This window comes from Neofelis nebulosa, chromosome 1 (assembly GCF_028018385.1).
Source record: "Neofelis nebulosa isolate mNeoNeb1 chromosome 1, mNeoNeb1.pri, whole genome shotgun sequence".
Taxonomy (NCBI): domain Eukaryota; kingdom Metazoa; phylum Chordata; class Mammalia; order Carnivora; family Felidae; genus Neofelis; species Neofelis nebulosa.
The window spans coordinates 141,136,557-141,155,419 of record NC_080782.1 but is presented as its reverse complement, the minus strand read 5'-3'; the positions used below and the strand labels follow the sequence as shown (position 1 = coordinate 141,155,419).

At 39.5% G+C, this 18,863-nt stretch overlaps 1 protein-coding gene across 2 annotated transcripts; it reads left to right on the top strand.

Annotated features, from left to right (window-relative positions):
• The first annotated feature begins 3,732 nt into the window (after nucleotides 1-3,732).
• LOC131516740 (protein FAM170A-like) lies at nucleotides 3,733-18,282 on the top strand. Of its 2 annotated transcripts, XM_058738169.1 has the most exons (7): nucleotides 3,733-3,953; nucleotides 5,757-5,891; nucleotides 8,023-8,163; nucleotides 12,805-12,942; nucleotides 13,951-14,100; nucleotides 15,110-16,139; nucleotides 17,162-18,282. In XM_058738169.1, exons 1-6 carry the CDS (start codon nucleotides 3,884-3,886, stop codon nucleotides 15,787-15,789), a joined length of 1,314 nt encoding a protein of 437 aa, XP_058594152.1. In that variant the 5' UTR covers nucleotides 3,733-3,883; the 3' UTR covers nucleotides 15,790-16,139; nucleotides 17,162-18,282. The 2 variants fall into 2 exon arrangements, with proteins under 2 accessions (XP_058594152.1, XP_058594163.1); XM_058738180.1 differs by lacking the exon at nucleotides 5,757-5,891.
• Nucleotides 18,283-18,863: the final 581 nt, after the last annotated feature.

The window sequence follows — 18,863 nt, the reverse complement described above, 5'->3', positions numbered from 1 at the left end:
AGAGATTAGACACAATCGTGCAGAGGTACCATCGAAATTTGGCCAGTCTGGGAGCACATGATAAGACACCACCAGGTGACAGGAAGTCAGGGGCAGACCCTTGACAGCCCTGAAACCCAAACTTTATTCAGAAGGAATAGTATAGTAAAACTATTATTTTTATATAGTTGTCACCCCACTCCTGTCCCCACCCTCAGTTGTTTACTGTCAAAATTCTCCTGTCTTTTGGCATGGAGTATTCCATTTGTCCTTTTCTCACGGCATTGGAGTTGGCTCTATCACAGAGCTGACTTTTCCAGGCATGGCTCTTAACAGCACACATCTTTCTGAAAAAAAAAAAAAATTGATACACTTTTGACCATGTCTGCCAGTTGCTCTTGCACTTCAAAACAACTTGGCTACAAATACTATCACAGTTTCACACCTTCTTTCTTTCAGTATCTGGGGATACTCTTCTATTTTCAAGCAATAGGTGTCACTCTATGGAATGGGGAAGCCAGCTTCCTGTTTACCCCTCTCAAGTGACTTGCTCCTTCTCTTAGAATACCTGAAGAATTTTGCTTGTTCCTTTTATCCTTTAAGATTATATGTCTTTTATACATTTGTGTGTGTGTGTGTGTGTGTGTGTATGTATGTATGTGTATATACTTATATACATATATATACATATGTATATGTATATATATGTATATGTATATATATGTATATATATATGTATATATATGTATATATATGTATATGTATATATATATGTATATGTATATATATATATGTATATATATATATGTATATATATATATAACTGGGGGTTATAAATTCCTGTAAGGCTCTCAATTTTTTTTTTTTTTTTGGAAAAATTATACTCTTCCTTTGTGGTTCCATTCTTTCTGTATTCTAGGGATATTTTACTGTATTATATCTTAAATAACTGCTTTATTTGTTAACCTCTTTATAATTATGTATCATCATTTAGCCTTTTTATATCCATTGTCTTCTAGTTAATTACCTATTTCTCTCTTCCCTTTACACTTAAGTCAAGATGCCAGTTTTTCAATTTAAAACATTACTTCTTTCTGGTTCTCCTTTGTTTACTTACCCTGTTTTGACCTTGTTTAGAGTCTTTGTTTTTTCCTCAGCTCTGAATTCTCCATTTTTATATCTTTGCATTGACATGACATCTTGTCTTAGAGCTCTCGTTTTATTAAATCTAGTTGTTTAAATTCTACAGCATGGAGAAATCTCGTGTAATTCTTCTTCTGTTCCTTGGGTTATGTTTAATGTCCCACTTGGGGTTGTTCCTATATTTTGTCCTGCTTTGTTTTACTCAATAGATATCCACTGTTGGTGTGTCTTTTTTTCCCCCTATTGCTCTTGTTTCATTTAGGGTTTGTATTCTTACCTCACTATATTTTACTTTAGGTGAATTTACTCTCACATGCTTTGTTTTTGTCTTTCTCTGATAGCTGAAATATTCATTCTCCCTGCCCCTGGAAGAAAATGTCAAACCCCTCCCACCACCCATCCCTAGAACCTCTGAATAGGTTACTCCAAGTGTCAAAAGAGCCTTTGTAGAAGGGATTAAATTAAAGGTTTTGAAATGGGAAGGTATTCTGGATAACCTGTGTGGGACTCATGTAATCACAAGAATGATTAGTAGAGGGAGGTGGGAGAGTGATAGAACAGAAATGAGACAGTGGAAACATACTGAAGTGCTATATTTTCTTTTTAAATAATTATTTATTTTTCAGAGGGAGAGAGAGAGACAGAGCACAAGCAGGGGAGGAGCAGAGAGAGAGGAAGACAGAATCCGAAGCCCCAAGCCCCAAGAGCTCCAAGCTCTGAGCTGTCAGCACAGATCCCTATGTGGGGCTTGAAATCACAGACCAGGAGATCATGACCTGAGCAGAAGTCAGATGCTTAACTGACTGAGCCACCCAGGTACCCCTGAAGTGGTGTGTTTTGAAAATGAAGGGAGGGAGCAAGATCCAAAGAATTCAGGCAACTTCTAAAGCCTGGAGGAGAAAAGAGAGCAGATTCTCCCCTGGAGCCTCCAGACAGAACCGAAAACCTTGATTTCAGGATGTAAGGCACATATTGAACTTCTGTCCTCCAGAACTGTAGGATAATACATTTGTATTTTAAGCCACCAGGTTTGTGGTAATTTTCTGTAGCAGCAAAAGGAAACTAATACAGTAAAGAATCTTCAGAACAATTCTTTCTCTTCGATCTAGACATAATCTGAGACATTTACTTTTGGGTGAAATTACTCTTTTTTTTTCTTCCACAAAGTACTGACTTTTGAGTTCATAATTCTGCTTAGTAACTAGTCTGGTTAAGGAACTACTTGTGATAATTTGATTGCATTATATTTTCTTTTTATCTTTGATCACATTCTTCCCTATAGTCATATATTTTAAGGGGCATGACTTATACCCTTGGAAATTAATTCTGTCACATGTACCTATCATACTTTGCTTGCCCTTTCTTCTTGAGTTGGAAACTAAACAAAAATTAGCGCTCCCTGCTGGTATAAATAGTGCCATGAGTATCCCTCTTGTAATGACCTCTTTATGGAATGAAATTGTAGGCTTGTGGAGTAAATGCTTATTTAATTTTACAAAATATTGACTAATTGTTCTTCACCATGGCTACATAAGTCATTTTAGATCATGAGGATTCCTTTTTTACCCATATCTTTATAATCATTTTTTTTACCAATTTTTTTACTATTTTTTTACCAATATGATACATGTAAAATAGTATCTAATTTTTGTTTTGCTAACAAGGCTGAGCATTTCTTGATAAATGTGCCTGCCATTCAGTGGCTGTAAGAGGCTGAGCCCCTGGTGAGTGAGGGGAATGTGCAGAGGCAGTGCCTACTGGGACCAAAGAAGACAGAAGGAGGCCATAGATTATGGCCTGGTTTTAGTCCAGCTGCTGAGGTGGAAGTAAATACAGATTGCCCCTAAGGGAGGGGCTGTATGCAGTGGTAGATGGGAGATAGGATGGAGCTAACCACAGAGTTCAAACCCTATACAGAGCCCCGCTCCTTCCAGAGGACATAGACTGGGGCCTGGAACAGTAGCCTGTAGAATGAGACCTTCATGCTTGAGAACAAGCTTCATTATGTGGTCCAGGGAATGTAAATGTAATCCAAGGGCTTAACTTTCCCCAAATCTCTTGGGAAATAATTAGAAAAAAGAGTAGCAAAAGAGACAACGGCTTGTTGTCAAAATACATAAGACTATTCCCAGGAGTGGGGAATGTCAATATATTTTAGGGTTGTATAGGATTATGAGATGTCCTCAACTGCATATGTATATACGAACATATACCTTACATATAACCATTTCACATAAGTTAAATGGTACTGCTAATAAGATCTAATGTCAACTCTTTTCTACCATTCAGACCTAGTTCTCTCAGGTACGATTTTAATATCTTCTACATGGGGAGATTTAGTAATGCGGTTACTGTAGATACATAAAAGAATGTTCTTTGTTTGATCCAAGTCATGTCTAGTTTTGATATCATGTGCAAAGTTCACAAATTCAAGTCACTGATGGGGTTTCCACTGGGGGGAAAGCAATTGCTCTAGTCAGTGGGTCATGGCACTCCTTCTGTCCTGTGAGTACCAGCTGTGTCCCTGGGGTGCACTGATGTAACGCATAGGTCACAGAATTCTGATGCTGACTTGCATCATAATAGTCCTGATGGTGTTCTGAGCACTGGTCAAGACAGTGATTTAGTGAGAGGTAACTTCTCAAGTGAGTTGTTGTTCTTGAATGTACTGATTTGATTCTCTGTTATTTTCCACTGACTCTCTGAGAGCAGAGTTTCAGGGAGAAAGGTATTGATTTGAGTCACTCTGAAGAGGTGAACCATGAAGCAGAAACAAAAAAGGAAACATCTGGAAAGTACATACTTTCCCGAAACTTCCAAGAAGTCAAGAGGTATGTGTTAAGCATCTTCTCTGAGCATAGGATACCATGGAATTGCCTCTTAAAAAAAAAAAAAAAAAAGGAGAAGGGTACCTGGGTGGCTCAGTCAGTTAAGTGTCCAACTCTTGATTTTGGCTCATTTCATGATCTCACAGTTCATGAGTTAAAGCCCCACATTGAGCTCAGTGCTGGGGCTTCTTGGGATTCTCTCCCTCTCCCTCTCTCTCAAAATAAACTTAAAAAAATAGGGAGAGAGTATCCCTAGCTGTGGCAAGGGAGAGGAGGAGGGATGGGTAGGAGAGGGATGTGTATATGCTGGTTTTTCTGAGGCCACACGTCATCTGAGAGTAAAGAGAAAGTTCAAATGGCCAAGTCCTTGTCTCTGCAGCTTAAGATCTGTACTGTTTATACCATGTCACTCACTGTGTCACAGGCGTGGTGGTTGAGTAGTACAGTTTTACTTAAAAAATCGTATTTTCCTTTATTTGATTTTTGCCTAAGGGCATTGGGTAAGTATATGATGTTATTATGAGTCTTCTAATAGTCCTTTCTTCTGTTAATGAAAAAGAAAATGTGGCTCATAAAAGTGAGAAAAAAATTAAAACATTTAAAACTGGTTGTAGAGGGATGAGAATTTAAAGTCATAATTTATTTATTCAGAAGCAAAAAAGAATTGTTTTCCTTCAGACTATGAAAATGTAAATGTGGGGCTCCTATGTGAAATGCAAGAAAAAGGCAGAATACACATACATACCACTGTTTAGCCGTAATGGTTGAACTGAGGAGAAAGTTTGTGGTTTTCTCTTGAAAAAAAAATAAATGGGAAACTGAAATAATTCTGGTTACCATGGAGATTAACAGTAAACAAGTAACTTCTATAAGGAAAAACCATTGTTCAAGGGAGTGGGGGTGGGGGACAGTTGAGAGCCAACCCCAAAGTTCCAAGTGGCAGTTGTTACTCCTGAAGAGAACTTGGCACTTCCAACAATGTTTGGGGTTTCTGGGGAGAGAGGGCTAGAAAGTGAGTCATGTCTACCTACAATAAAATGAGTGCATGTTGAGAGATGTTATTAAGTGTAAACTATGAAAGGTGTAAAATATGCACTCACAACCATGTGTTCACATATACACACATGTAGAATGTAAATAAGCCAGGAAAATGTAGATACTAATATCACATATGCTTAGTATGTACTATGTACTATGTACTAGGTCCATTTATTTGCCCCTCAAGAACACGTTACATCTCTACTTTGGCCTTTGTAACTCATACACAAACGCATCTATTTCTTACTTATTTAATAATTCAGGGTATATGAAGGAGGAGTGGGTCAAGCCTCCTGGGCTGATGGAAACTTTGCTATCATTAACATGCAGTTTTCCAATAGACCCTGGGTTATCAACATGCTCATCAGCTAGAAAAGGAAAGAGCTCAGAGAGACACAGAGGAGGTCTTTATGATTCTGGTTGGAAGTGGCACATGCCATTTCCACTCATTTCTATTGTGAAAAACATAATCACGTGGTCAGAACTACCACAAGAGAAGTTGACAAATATAATTTAGTAGTATGTCCAGGTCGAAAGGAGACAGCTTACAGTATCTGCTCCATTTACAAAGAGTGCCCTTATATAAACCCAACCAATCATGATATAAATACAATAAATGAGCTATATTTTGCTATCCATGAAAATGGAGTCCATGTTTGTTCACAAAACATGTCACATGGTAGACTCTTCTTGTTTGTTTAATGGATGGATAAATGTACAAACAGCAAACATGGACTACATCTCTATTATTTTCATGTAATTTTTCAGCATATATGAATTTAAAAGTTCTGCATCATGGACACAAGGGAATGACCCCAACTCAAGACCAGATAGCAAGGGGAGATTCTTCCTCTTCAGATTACTTCTGCTGCATCTCTTCAGAAAACATGTTTGCTGGTGCTGGTAAGGAGAGTGTATTGAATAAATTGGGATCTAGGCTGAGGCCAGCAATAAACTGGGTGATTCTGCCCATTAGTTGATACAAGGCTTCCTAGTACAGAAACAGACTCACAATGTGTCTTCATCTTCTTCCATGATCAACTGTGGAAGCCATCAGTTGGAAGAGAAAAATACTTAAGAGGATTAGAATAAGCCCCAAAAGATCAGTGGAGACTGGTGTTTTATTTGAGGAAATGGTGGGAGAGTGTTGGGTATGAGAATTTTACTAGAGAAATGTGGAAGAGAATGTCAGTATGAGCCAGCAAAGCATATATGTTATCAGGAAGGTGTGAAATTACTCAAAGCTTGAAATGGACCAAAAGAGGTAGGATCCTTGAGATCTGGACTTGAGGTAGACTTTAGAGACATCCAGTCTAAGACCCATCCCTTTCATGTATTTTTATAGCCCGTGTTCTCACACTTATCACCATATACACTTTTTGCACTCCTTATTCCCATCATTGATTTCTTTATAATCTTCCATATGTGTCTAAATTCTCTATGCCATATTTTTGTCCCTACCATACAAACAGTGGTAATTTCTCTGACTTCTAGAACCCTAGATTAGTTATCCCTGGTTTTTTTTTATGTCATTTATTTTTTTTATTTCATTTAAATAGTAGTACACAATTTATAGTTTGTGTCTGATTCCTTTAACTCATCATATCTGTGAAATTTATGTTCTGTGTGTCAGATACATACACACACACACACACATATATATATATATATGTACACATATGTATATATACACACACAAACACATATTTTATGAATATAAATAATTTATTGATTATATTTTTCTGAGTATTTGGGTTGTTTTTAATATGGGGCTATTCTAAAAAGTGATGTTTGAATATTCTATTACATGCATTTTGCTATCTGACATATTTCTGTTTGGAGAATGCTTGAGTTAAATTGTTAGGTGGTAGTTTTCAGATTTTATCTTAATCTCTTAGACATGAGTCTTTTATGCCTTTATTTTCTTATGCAGTCACATGCCACTGTACACTTAACCTTCCACATCCTCCTCTATACCCCCATTTAATTTGGATCTTCACATAGTCTCAAAGCTCATATATTCTTTCTCTTACAATTTTGATTTTTACACCTTCTAATGTTCTTTCATTATTTCTTTAGATTTCACAAATCAACTAATGCGGTGAGTCTTAAAGAGAATATTCCTAATCATTACCTTATACATCTGAATCATAACAGCATATACACACTCAAACATGTAATCATGGGACATGCAATCTACACACATAGATATTAGCTGAACTGAAACAGACACGAAGCATACCTACTGTTCTCACGCAAAGTTTACCCCGTATTCAGATTCACAAACACCAAATCAATCATATATTAAGCATCAGTCCTGTCTTAAGCAACATGTTAGGAGCTTATACACACAAATCACATTGCATCCATCATAACAGTTTGCTACAATATGTGCAGACACATCCATAAGGGATGATCATCGTTTTTTTTTTTTTAATGTTTATTTATTTTAGAGAGACAGAGCACAAGTCAGGGAGAGGCAGAGAGAGAGGGAAACACAGAATTAGAAGTAGGCTCTAGGCTCTGAGCTGTTAGCACAGAACCTGATGCAGGGCTCGAACTCACAAACTGTGAGATCATGACCTAAGCCGAAGTTGGATGCATAACTGACTGAGCCACCAAGGCACCCCAGAGGAACGATCATAATCTTAAACTATTAGTGAGCAGTGAGCTTGGTTAACTTGGAAACAGAGACACTGGTATAATAATAAAAACTATGTTCTTCAAAAATAAAAATGCATCAATTGTTTCATTTGAGGTTATAAATCTCTAGGATATTGAATGTGGAGGTTCAAAGAGTATCAAATGTAAAGGAAAGCAAATGGTACCAAAAATCCTAACCAGGGTGAATGGATATGAGGAGCCATAGTAGCAAGATCCAGATAGAAGAATGGAATGCTGAAGTACTGTTCAGGACAAAATAAGTATTTCCCCAGGAGGGTGCTGGCAGTGGGGAGAGTAGGTTAGGGAGAAGACAGTAGGAGGGGAACAGAATGGAACCAACTATTTTTATGACTTTGATTTCATTTTCTAGGAATCCCAAAGTCACACAAACATGATCCACCACCTGCGTACTCTTTGGAAGACAGTACTCTGGTCTCTGAGGCAAAAGATGGACACTCTGAATTGAAATACTTCTCCTATAACTCCTCCTTTCACCATCACCCTTATGTTGGTAAGGAGAAAGAAAGGGCATTTAAAGTGTAGGCAGATCAGGGCAGTGGGAGTCTGAATAGACCTGTAGACGTCCAGCTCAGCATCTCTGCTCAGCCACTGGGGGAAAGGTACACATTGGGTCCAGTTATCATATTCTCCTCCTCTCTTATTTGGGAGTCTAGGTCTCTGTTTCTGTACCCTCAATAGGAATTCATTATATATAAACACTTTTCACTCGTAGGGGCTGGGAAGGTACTCAGTGCATTCATTTTGAGACAAACATCATTTATTGAGGGAAGAAGCAGAATCAAAGACACAGTATCCACAATTGCTGTGGTGTCCATTAAGCCTACAAGTTAAGAATTAATATAAAATTAAACCATAGCTTGTAGCACTCTAGTAATACATGACCAGAGAAAATATAAAAGAGCCCTGCATCATTAGTTATCTATGTTAAAGAGTCCTATAGGTAATGAATTGCTGAACTTGAGCTCACAATCGAAAACTACAAAATATATACCTTCAAGGTAGATTCTGCAAACACCGTGAACACCAAGTTTTAGCTTCAAAGTTCACTTAATTTAATAGTGCTTTAGGGGTGGTAAATAATGTTTAAAACTATTAAAGATGTAAAAACTGAAAACACTACCAAGAAAGAAGTTTTTTTTAAAAAGTGGTAGTTTTAGAAATGAGAAATAACATTTTAGAAATTATAAAAAATGTGGGATGAATTAAACATCACATTTGACACAAATGAAAAGAAAATTTGTGACCCAGAGGATATAGCCAAGGAATGACCTACAAACAGAAATCAGAGAGATAAATAGATGGGAAGTGTGAGAGAGAGAGATTACAATAAATGAGGACAAAATGTGAGAGTATGACATATCAAACCGAGGTTCATGAAGAGTAATATGAAGAAAGTAAGACAACATAAAGAGATAATGGTCAAGATTTTTTTCAGAAATGATGGAAGATACAAATCCTTAGAATCGGGAAAGGTTATTAGGAAGCTTATCACAGGAAAGGCAAAAATAAATCCAAACCTGAGTATACTAAAACAAACATTCACAACCTCAATAACAAAGACCTTAAAGCAACTAGAGAGAAGCACACAATACTTCAAAAGAATGGTGATTTGTCAGGCAGTGTACATCTCAGCAGCAATTGTCAACACTGGAAGACAGTGTAAAACTATGTGCTGAAGGAAAAGAACAGTCATATCATAAAGAATAAGGATGAAATAAAGACATTCTTCAGGTAAAAAGTGTAAAAAATAAAATATAAAAAAGTTACAAGCACAGAATCTATTCAGAAAGACGGAATGGAACACAGGAACAAAAGGTGAGCTGAGGAGTTGGTAAGTCTGTGATTGAATGTAAATAGGCTTGATGATTAATACACCCAGACTGGTAATCATGAATTCAGAGATGGTCAACAAAACGGGTATACCTGAAGTATTAGATGATAGTCACATGTAATATGACGGGGAGTTCAAGTATTCGAAGCTGCGTATTTTGCACAGAGTGGGCAGCACCATTGACTCACATAAGCAGCTCGCCCTCAGAAAAGAAAGGAAATTGGGTAAATAGAGCCTGCCCATTTTGAAAGCTCCCAGTGAATATGGCAGTGCTTAGTTTAAGGTAATATATTTGTTATCAGCTATCAAATGCTATAACATTATGACAAATCTAGTGGATTAAAGACAACAACACTTTATCCTCTTATTATAGAGGTCAGAAGTCTAAAATATGTCATATAGATCCACCCATCTAATCCAAAATAATCTTTCTACTTCAAGGTCCTTAATTTAATAACATTTGTCAAGTCCCTTGGGCCTTATAAGGTAACATTACAGGTTCTGGGGATAGGTTATGGGCATCTTTGGCTAAGGTATTATTCAGCCTGTAACCACTAAAATGAAAATGTGTTACATGCAAAGACATGTGAATAGGTCAACAACGAAAATGAAAATGTATTACACGCAATGGCAGATGTAGAGTCAAGTAAACAAATATTTAAATATATTGACTACACTCTGTCATAGCACAGTTCCCGGACACACTGTAGGGGTCTCCATGAAGACAATATACATATATCTACCTGACCATCAACAGTTGGGAACATTTTTAAAAAAAATTTTGAGTACTTATATTCTGGAGCTTTGGCCAGAAAAAAGACTATTCTCCATGCAGTATTCTCCATACGTGGCACACGTATGTCTGAGTTAGAAACCCAAATGAACTGAGTGTATGAATGATTGGATATATCTCTTTAATTTGTATGCACTTTAACAGAAATCTTAAACAAGCAAAAGGAAACTACACTGATTGGTCCTATTCCCAGGCACAAAGAAAACAATGTCATTTTCTCAAACTGTTCATTCTCTGTCTCTGACAATAAGAATACTCGTAAGTAGAGATGTCTGGACTGGAGGTAGGGAGTGGCAGAGAAAGTAAGCACGGCGTTTGCTGTCTACAAACTGGTATCAGCTGATCCAAGTCTATGTCTGGACTGCAGTGAGAATGCAAGGTGTCTTCCCCCTTGGGGGATACTCATTTGCAGCCATATAAAATAAAACTGAGAGATTCGAGGGAAATCTCAAAAAGGACAAATAGCCCAAAGTGCAAGGATATCAAAACAGAACTGTGTTTGCAAAGATGGAGGCTAAGGAAATGTCAGACATCTCTGAGAAATGGCAAGATAAACTCAGTCTGAACCTGGGAAGATGAACTCGGTTGGTCATAATGTGGGCAGAGTTCTGACAACCAATGTGAAATGGGCCAGCAAGGACCAGAGAGAGTATCTAAGGAGGAACCACTAGATTTTCCTTTTTTTCTTTGAGAGGACTAAACTCCTTAGCATATGTCCTCTAATGGGTGAAGATGGGACAGAGATTTGAAAAGAATCCTTAAATTTTATCTCTAACAACCTCCTACCCCCGTAAACACACAGGAATCTTTATTCCATCACACCCACAACTAGACTCATCACTGTGTGCCCTCACATTTACACGTATTAACACTCTTCCTTTCATTCCCCATTCTCTGCTCCCAATTGTTTACACTCCCGGACACTCTCATAAGCTCAGATCCTCACATAGTAAGGAGGATACAAATGCTCATTTTGCAGCATTTGTATTCTTCACGTTTGCTTTCTCTAACCTCATTCCTTAGATACTGTAATCTCTAGCTCACACAGATAATCTCACTCTTGTAGAACTTCGTATTGCACAGTAATGCATGAAGCCAACACAATCATATACCATCTTCTAAAACTTTTCTGTTCCTAGTCCCTTGGGTTCCTCATGCAATTCCACAATCTGGGAGCTCATATGAGGTCTCCCATGTATCCTTCACATGGTTAGTCTTCCAACACTTTCTCAGTGTCACCAGATCTCACAGAATCACCCAGGTTCATATAGTCTGTCATAAACCAACAGATATTATGTAACTACTTGAACTCCAATAGTATATGACACAAATATCACTCATGATACAGGGAAGATGTACTGGCTGTACCTATACAGAATTATGCTGCATATCACCCAACACATCATACTCAATGCCACCTTCACATTCAATGTCCGTGTCACCCCTACACTGTCTACATAAAATTATTGAAGAAACCTGACAGACACATGCACACATCAGACTGTACTCATCAAACCTGGTACACATACGAACTCTCTGAAAGATATACCACCTCCACTGACTTGTCTCATCCTTACACCAACATGACCTACCAGTCATCCAAGAGACAAAATAGACGTATTTTGTGAAGTAAAAATTGGGGTCCAGGCTTAACTGAAGTTTTTAAACATAAGAGACTTAATCCTGAGTTACTTTATCAGGAACAAAAATTCACCTATTACTGAAAGTCCATGGAAATGTAGGAGGAAGGAAAACAAACTGGCGATTTCCATGATGTGTTTAAAGTCATGGTAGAGATAGAGGTGATCCAAGAAATATGCATATTTTAGTAGGAAAATAACCAACAACATAGAATTTACCTGTAGATTGGGAAGATTTAAAGGTAGGGTATGAGTTTGGTAAGTATAGGAGCAAAAATTGATCAGAACAATGTGTGGGGCATGTGAGAAAAGTGACACCAGTGACAGGGCCAAATGAGGGCTGAACCATTTAGCAGTCAGTAGCTGTTGACAGGGGAGCTGTGTCCATTGTTGAGAGGTGTGGTCTGAAGTCCACCTTGGGGTTCCTACTGGAGTCTCCAGGTCCTGCATTGCATACCTGTTCAGCAGGGCCCTCATGTGAGGTTCCACAAGAGTAGATAACCTGGAAGGGGAGGATAAGGACCAGCAGTGGAAGTCAGTCAATTCTTTCCTGTAAATTCTAAACCTACCATGAAGCAGCAGGGCTTATATATCATAAACCACAACTGTCAAACTGAGACCTTTACCTTATCATGTACCTGGAAAGAATTTGAGCTTGGATACACTCCAGAAAACAACATAGGGCACTCATAGTTCATCAGATACTTCATTCCAACAAATATTTTTATATACCTTGATTTTAGGACTTTGAACAGAAACTAGACTATAATCTTCATGAAGATAAGTGCCATGTGTGTGATTCTATGTGGTATTTCTTGAATGTTTAGTGGAGGCAAAAAAATATCTGATTTTCCTTCTCTTCCCCAGAGGTCTTAAAATCAGGTGAAGAAGACTCTTCACATTCTGGACCCTCTAGGTTGGTCCAGTTCCACAACCAGATGGCAAAGGTTTCAGGCTCAGAACAGATCTTCGGTGTCCCTTCTCCAGACTGGCCCATTCACAGTGGTATGTGATGGGGGAGAGGAGGGGCTGAGGGGGATTCAGGCATGGTGGTGAGGCAGCGTGTTAGTCAAAAATTAGAATTGAGCTCCTTTGCTCAGCAATGTCCATAGATGACCTCTTCTCTCAAGGACTGCCCAGGGTCTCTGTTTATAATTGTTAGGCAGAATATACCATTTCAGCATCCCTGTCTTCTTTGGAAGAAGCCCTTAATGGATCTGAATGGGAAGATTAAAAATCTAAGAGAAATGTAGAAATACATTTCCAGAAGAGGAGTCTGTGAAGTCTTAATTTGACCATCTCCAGCACCAGAGTTCCGAGGGAATCTTGAAAATCGATTTTATCTGTATATATACATATCTTTGTATCTATGTTTCTCTCTGTCTCCCTCCCTCCCTCTCTCTGTCTCTCTCTCTCCATCCATCCATCCATCCATCCATCATCTATCTATCCTCACTAAATGTGTGTATAGATAGATATATATCCATATGTAAGTAGATGTAGATGCAGAGGTCTTCATACAACTTGTACCCCACATTCCCTAATTACACAATTTCCCATGAGGAAAATCAAGCTATTAATATCCATCTTAAGTGACTGCATACTGTTTTCCAGGAATGGTTCTTTCTAAGTGTTCAGTATTCTCTACACATCTCCAGAAATATCACATAACGAGGTACTAAATATCATGGGCGTCCACCATAAACACAATTTTAATAATTATTATTTACTTCTATCTTAGAGTAAGTGGAGTTTTCAAAGGCCAACGCACCTTAGAGTTTTTGGGTTTCAAATGAGAAAGTCACCTTCATTTTAATGAGAGCAAGTCTCACGTTTGGTAATAATGTGTGGCTTCTAATGTCCACTCAATGTGTGTCTTTTGAATTGACAAACTCTGGAAAATGCCACATCTCAATGTTTTGTTTGGTTTTGTTTGTTTTTATGACTCCATAAAATGCCACCTCAATGTTTTGGGTTTTTTGTGTGTTTCTTCGTGTTTATTCCATTCTCCAGAAGTCATGAAAGGTGAAGAGGATGTCCCTCCTGCTGAGTCATGTGTAGTGGTCCCTGCCTGCAATCAGGCAGCAGAAGAAAAGTCCTCTGTCTCAGAATACTTTTCCTGTGTTTCCTCTGTATGCAAGCTCGTTCCTGTTGATGAGTGTGGTAAGAAAAACAAACAGGTGGGGTCTGAGTATGGAGAGGAGGTAAAACTGAGCTACTTGGCCCAAGCCCTACTTATGTAGTCTCCCCTCAAAAGCAGAAAAGGGTTTCAGGGCGGAGGCATTGGGCTGAAGCCTCTGCAGAGGAACAGAGAGAGTCAGTGTCCCTTCAAAGATAAGACACAGCTCCTCATATGAACACTGGGATGGGTCATGTAGAGCACATTGCCGGTGTGGGCAGTTCATCAGAACCTTCCCCCTCAGAGGAGCATGAATTCATATACTCACACACACTCACTCATCTGTATTCCTTCCTACCAGGTATGGTGCCATTTCTCCTTCCTTTTACTTTTTCTACCAAACTTACCTGCCTTCATTCCTCATTAACCTTCCTGTGTTCTAGTAACATGGTGTAGGTATGCCCCGGTACCTTCATTCCGACTCACCCACTTACACACTAATCCCGTAAGCAATTTATGTTGCCTCACACAGATAACTTGTTTCAACTCCCTCATGCTAAGCCAAACTGCAGAAAATTCATAGACCCTGGAGGGAATGCACTTTCATATACTGCCTTTCTAATCTATATGCCACTTGACCCACAAAGACTTCGGCCCCTCATGGAGCCACACATTCTGAGAGCTCAGGTCACTTCTGCTAACACTCGATGTCATATCGACTCGCAGCAAGAATAGGCAGCGCTCCTGCACTTGTTCACATTTAACGCACATGCGCACATTCATCTGCCATCGCCTTTTACCAGTATCGAAAACACTCACCAGAGATGTCCCCAGACACACATACAACTCCACTAGACACACCACACCCTCATTTCCCCAGTTATACCAGGTGCACCTCAAGTAAAACATACCACTCCCAGAATTCTGCAGTGTAACATGTACATATGCTTCTGCTTCACATTTCCGCATAGGAATATTCTCCTGGCCATATTAAGTCTTCCAGACATCACATACTTATTCTACTTGTTTTATGTTTGGAATTTTCTTTCCTAGGAATCCATCAATTACATCAAGATGTTTCTTGTCTTGGATACCAGTTGGAGACTTCCTCCCCCTTTCCACACGTCTCCTTCCCATTCCATTTTGTCAGTGATACTAAGTCCTCTTTTACCTCAGAAGACATGAAAGAGGAAAAGCTCATGACAATTTACTATATGTGTGTCCAGATGAAAAGGGGAGTGGCTGCCTTATGTGACACAGAGGAAGGACTGGAGCCTCCCTCGAAGACAAGAATACAAAAAATGACCTTTATTGAAAAGAGCCCTACAGAAGCCACCCTCTCTTATGTGGGTACGAAGGAACTCCTGACTGACAGTGAGTCCAGCTGGAACAACAAAGACCAAGAGGAACAGGAGGAGGTTGAGAGTCCAGCAGAACCTCCAGCTGTAGATGAGTGTTCCAGGGCCAAGACGCCCGAATGGCTGGTGTCCCAGGATAGTGGTGTCAGGTGCATGGGCTGCTGCCGGGTCTTCCCCACCTTAGAGGTCCTCCAGCAGCACGTGCAGCATGGGATCAGTGAGGGCTTTAGCTGCCGTACTTTCCATCTTACCTTGACTTGGCTGAAGAGCAAGAAGAGCAGGATAGAGAAGAAGAGGAAGAGGAATAAAGTCAGGAAGATAATGTACCAATGCCAGAAAGGAAAGCGTTTTGGCATGAAATCTTCACGCAAATAAACAGATTACTTTTCAGCCCCTAAAAGAGAGGAAGTAGAGTAGGCCATACTCTACTGAGGGGGCTTCATTTTCTCTAAACAGCCCTAATACCCACTGTTGTTTATTTACACCCACCCCCACCCTCACCACTATCACACACCACCCATAGGAGCAGAGAACCATTTTCACTTTTACCCACTCCTCTCCCAAGAAGGAGGAAGAAGAAGGAAGGTCACACCTTGTGGAACAGCAAGATGTTCTTGAGCCAACGAAAGAACAGTGAACACCAGTATATCATCGCCACCATTACAGTTGAGAAAAAAAAGACTCACTGGAAGGTGGCAACTTCTAGGGGCCAAATTATAGAAGAGGTGAGGACCCTTGGGGTAAGAGAGCACCTCAAGGGTATTTGGGATTCAGGGTTCTGAGAAAAGGTGGCAGCCAACAGAGATGCCTCCTGAGGTTCTCCAGTAACTGTGATGATGAATTTCCTTCAGAAGAATATAGACTTGAAAGTGGAATTAATTAGTGAGGATGCTTCCTTTTTATGCCCTTTGAGGAGACAGGAGTAAAGACAGACCAGTCTGGTAGTTCAGTAGGGCAGACAAGCCTGGGCCCATCATTCCTAGGTAAACCAAATGTCTTGGGAGTCACATCCACCCTAAATATATTCCTGGTCCTGCCTCCCTTTCAAGAGGCACAGGGCTTAGCAGGGACAAACATTGTCTCCTGGAGGAAGGGTTGGTACACAGGCCAGTCTTCCTAGGTGTGAGTGAGATCTCAGATGTCATATTGTGAGTTGCATACCCTGAGGAATCTGCTTGGGAGTTACAACCACTTGAGAGAAACAACCAATGGAATCCTTTTTTTGTTTTGTTGTTGTTGTTGTTGTTGTTGTTTTATCCCCTTTGGTATATACTATTTGCCTGTAGTTCTGGTTGCTTTCTCTCAAGTGTCAGATGCAACTGGAGGAGGAGAGGGATCGAGGGTACCCTTCTGCCAAGGATCCTTTCTGGAAGCTTTTAATGTGTTGCTTCCTGGAGGATCCTCATATTCTTTTATGAAAGTGCACAGTCCCCACATCTTATTCTTTATTTTTGTTACAGCATCAAGTGCCTTGTTCTAAGGGATCTATAGAGGGGTTAAACATAGATGAAACTACAAAGACATTGCAAAGCCAGCTTCACACTACAACGAATGGGTGTATGTCTTTTTAGTTAATGGGATGAAGGAAGGGTTCATTTTCCATGCTCCAGAAATCAGTTAGACTGTAGCCCGGGAATGGCCCCAAATTTTCTGAATAATGTAGAGTGACTGAGGACTTATCACTAAAATAAGAAAAGCTGCCTTCCTCACTGAAGGGACCCTCTTCTCTGTTTTGGTTTTCTCACAGCAACACAGACCCATGGCCCAAAGATTTCAAGTGATGGTATCCAGTACCTTCCTACAGTCTGATGGGAGCACAAAAGTTCTCGTGAGCCCCATAGCAGGGAGGGCTGGCTGTAGATGGATGTCCCTGATCCTTTGCAGCTGCTCCCAAGTTACCGTGGTAAAATGTGGTGCCCGTGTCTGGAGAAAATATCCACATGGACCTGTGAGGAGCCCGAGGAACACCAGGAATACTGTGCACTCAGGAGATTTGCAAGACAACTTTCCTGCCTCTGCCAGCCCACCTCACCCCTCCAGGAGTTCGATGCCATTGCAGACATCTGCAAGGTTGCCTTGTGGAGAAGAGGGCGATATCCCTAGAGAGATCTTAGTACTGTGGAAAGCACATTTCTCATACCTAGACTTTTCACCGGTGCAACAGAAGGTTGATGAGGACTTGGCAGGACTCCAGGGAGGAGATTGCTAACTTGACAGAAGGTTTAAAAGGATATGTCAATTTCTTTCCCAGTCTCAGTTCTACTTGTAGCTTCTCAGGTCCCTTTCATTTAGTGGAAGGTTGACCACCTGGCTTGTAGTCTTATTCTCCAGCCCAGCTGTCACTCTTCAACCCACCAAATGTATTCCCCTCCTCCATACCTTCTATCCAGAATACGTGTAGCAGAGCATGAACACTGACGGATACAGATGGTACAGATTGTCATCCATACCTTTTCACCCACACATTCCCACCAACATAGTCTTTGTTAACAACTTGACTTATTTTTCGATATCTTTTTCTTTAAACACACATATACCTTTCCCCTACATTTCTCTAACATGCTCACCCACACAGTTATTTGCCTGGGGAGCCATTCTTATCATTGAGACAGGAAAAGCTAGTGTACAGATGAAACCAAAAGTAAAGAAAACCCACTCCTTGGCTTTCATGAGCTCGTGCACGTGTAGGTGCACACACACTTCTTACACGGTCAAAGTAGGAAGGATGGAACGTATGACAAACATCAGAGACGATCAAGTATATGTACCCAAGGGTGTCCCAAAAGTCATAGCACACTTTCAAGCTTAATCATTTTAGAAACCTAAAGGCTACCAATTTTTGAACAATATAATTTGCATGTTGAATTATTTGCATGTCACTTAACACTGTAATTATACATTTTCAAAGATAAATTGTAATTTTTCTTTGTCATCTGCCATCTTCAGTCAGAGGGACAGATACACACAAAAAAATGTTTTTAAAGCATTACAGTTCACAAAGCTATATAAGGGAAATTAAAATAGTTCAACTTTCAGATGGTGGTGTTTATAATTTGTAGCTTTTGCATTTCTGGTATTACTAAAGCTTAAAACTGACCTATGGCATTTGGGACACCTATATCCCACCTATATACCTATATACAGTATATCCAGGTGTGTGTGTGTATATATAGATACGTATGTGTTTATATGCATATATATATCATATATATACACATCTCTTCAATATATGTGTATATATCATATATATATCTTGAAACTATTTTTATGTCTATTGCCCCTATGGATATGTACATAAAAGAAGTGTGTGTGTACCCTTGTGTCATAGAAGGGGTGGATTATAGTTGCTTTTGCTTTCATCTGTGTAATTCTTTTTCCTGCTTCCTTTGATAAGAAGCTCTACTTTCTGGCCACAAATATATGGGCAAGTAAGTCAGACTAATGAAGTG

Coding starts and splice junctions, on each gene's coding strand:
- LOC131516740 (XM_058738169.1), top strand. CDS start 3,884: ATGAAGCAGAAACAAAAAAGGAAACATCTGGAAAGTACATACTTTCCC. Junction 3,954..5,756: donor AACTTCCAAGAAGTCAAGAG/GTATGTGTTAAG, acceptor GTAATTTTTCAG/CATATATGAATTTAAAAGTT. Junction 14,101..15,109: donor CGTTCCTGTTGATGAGTGTG/GTAAGAAAAACA, acceptor TTTCTTTCCTAG/GAATCCATCAATTACATCAA.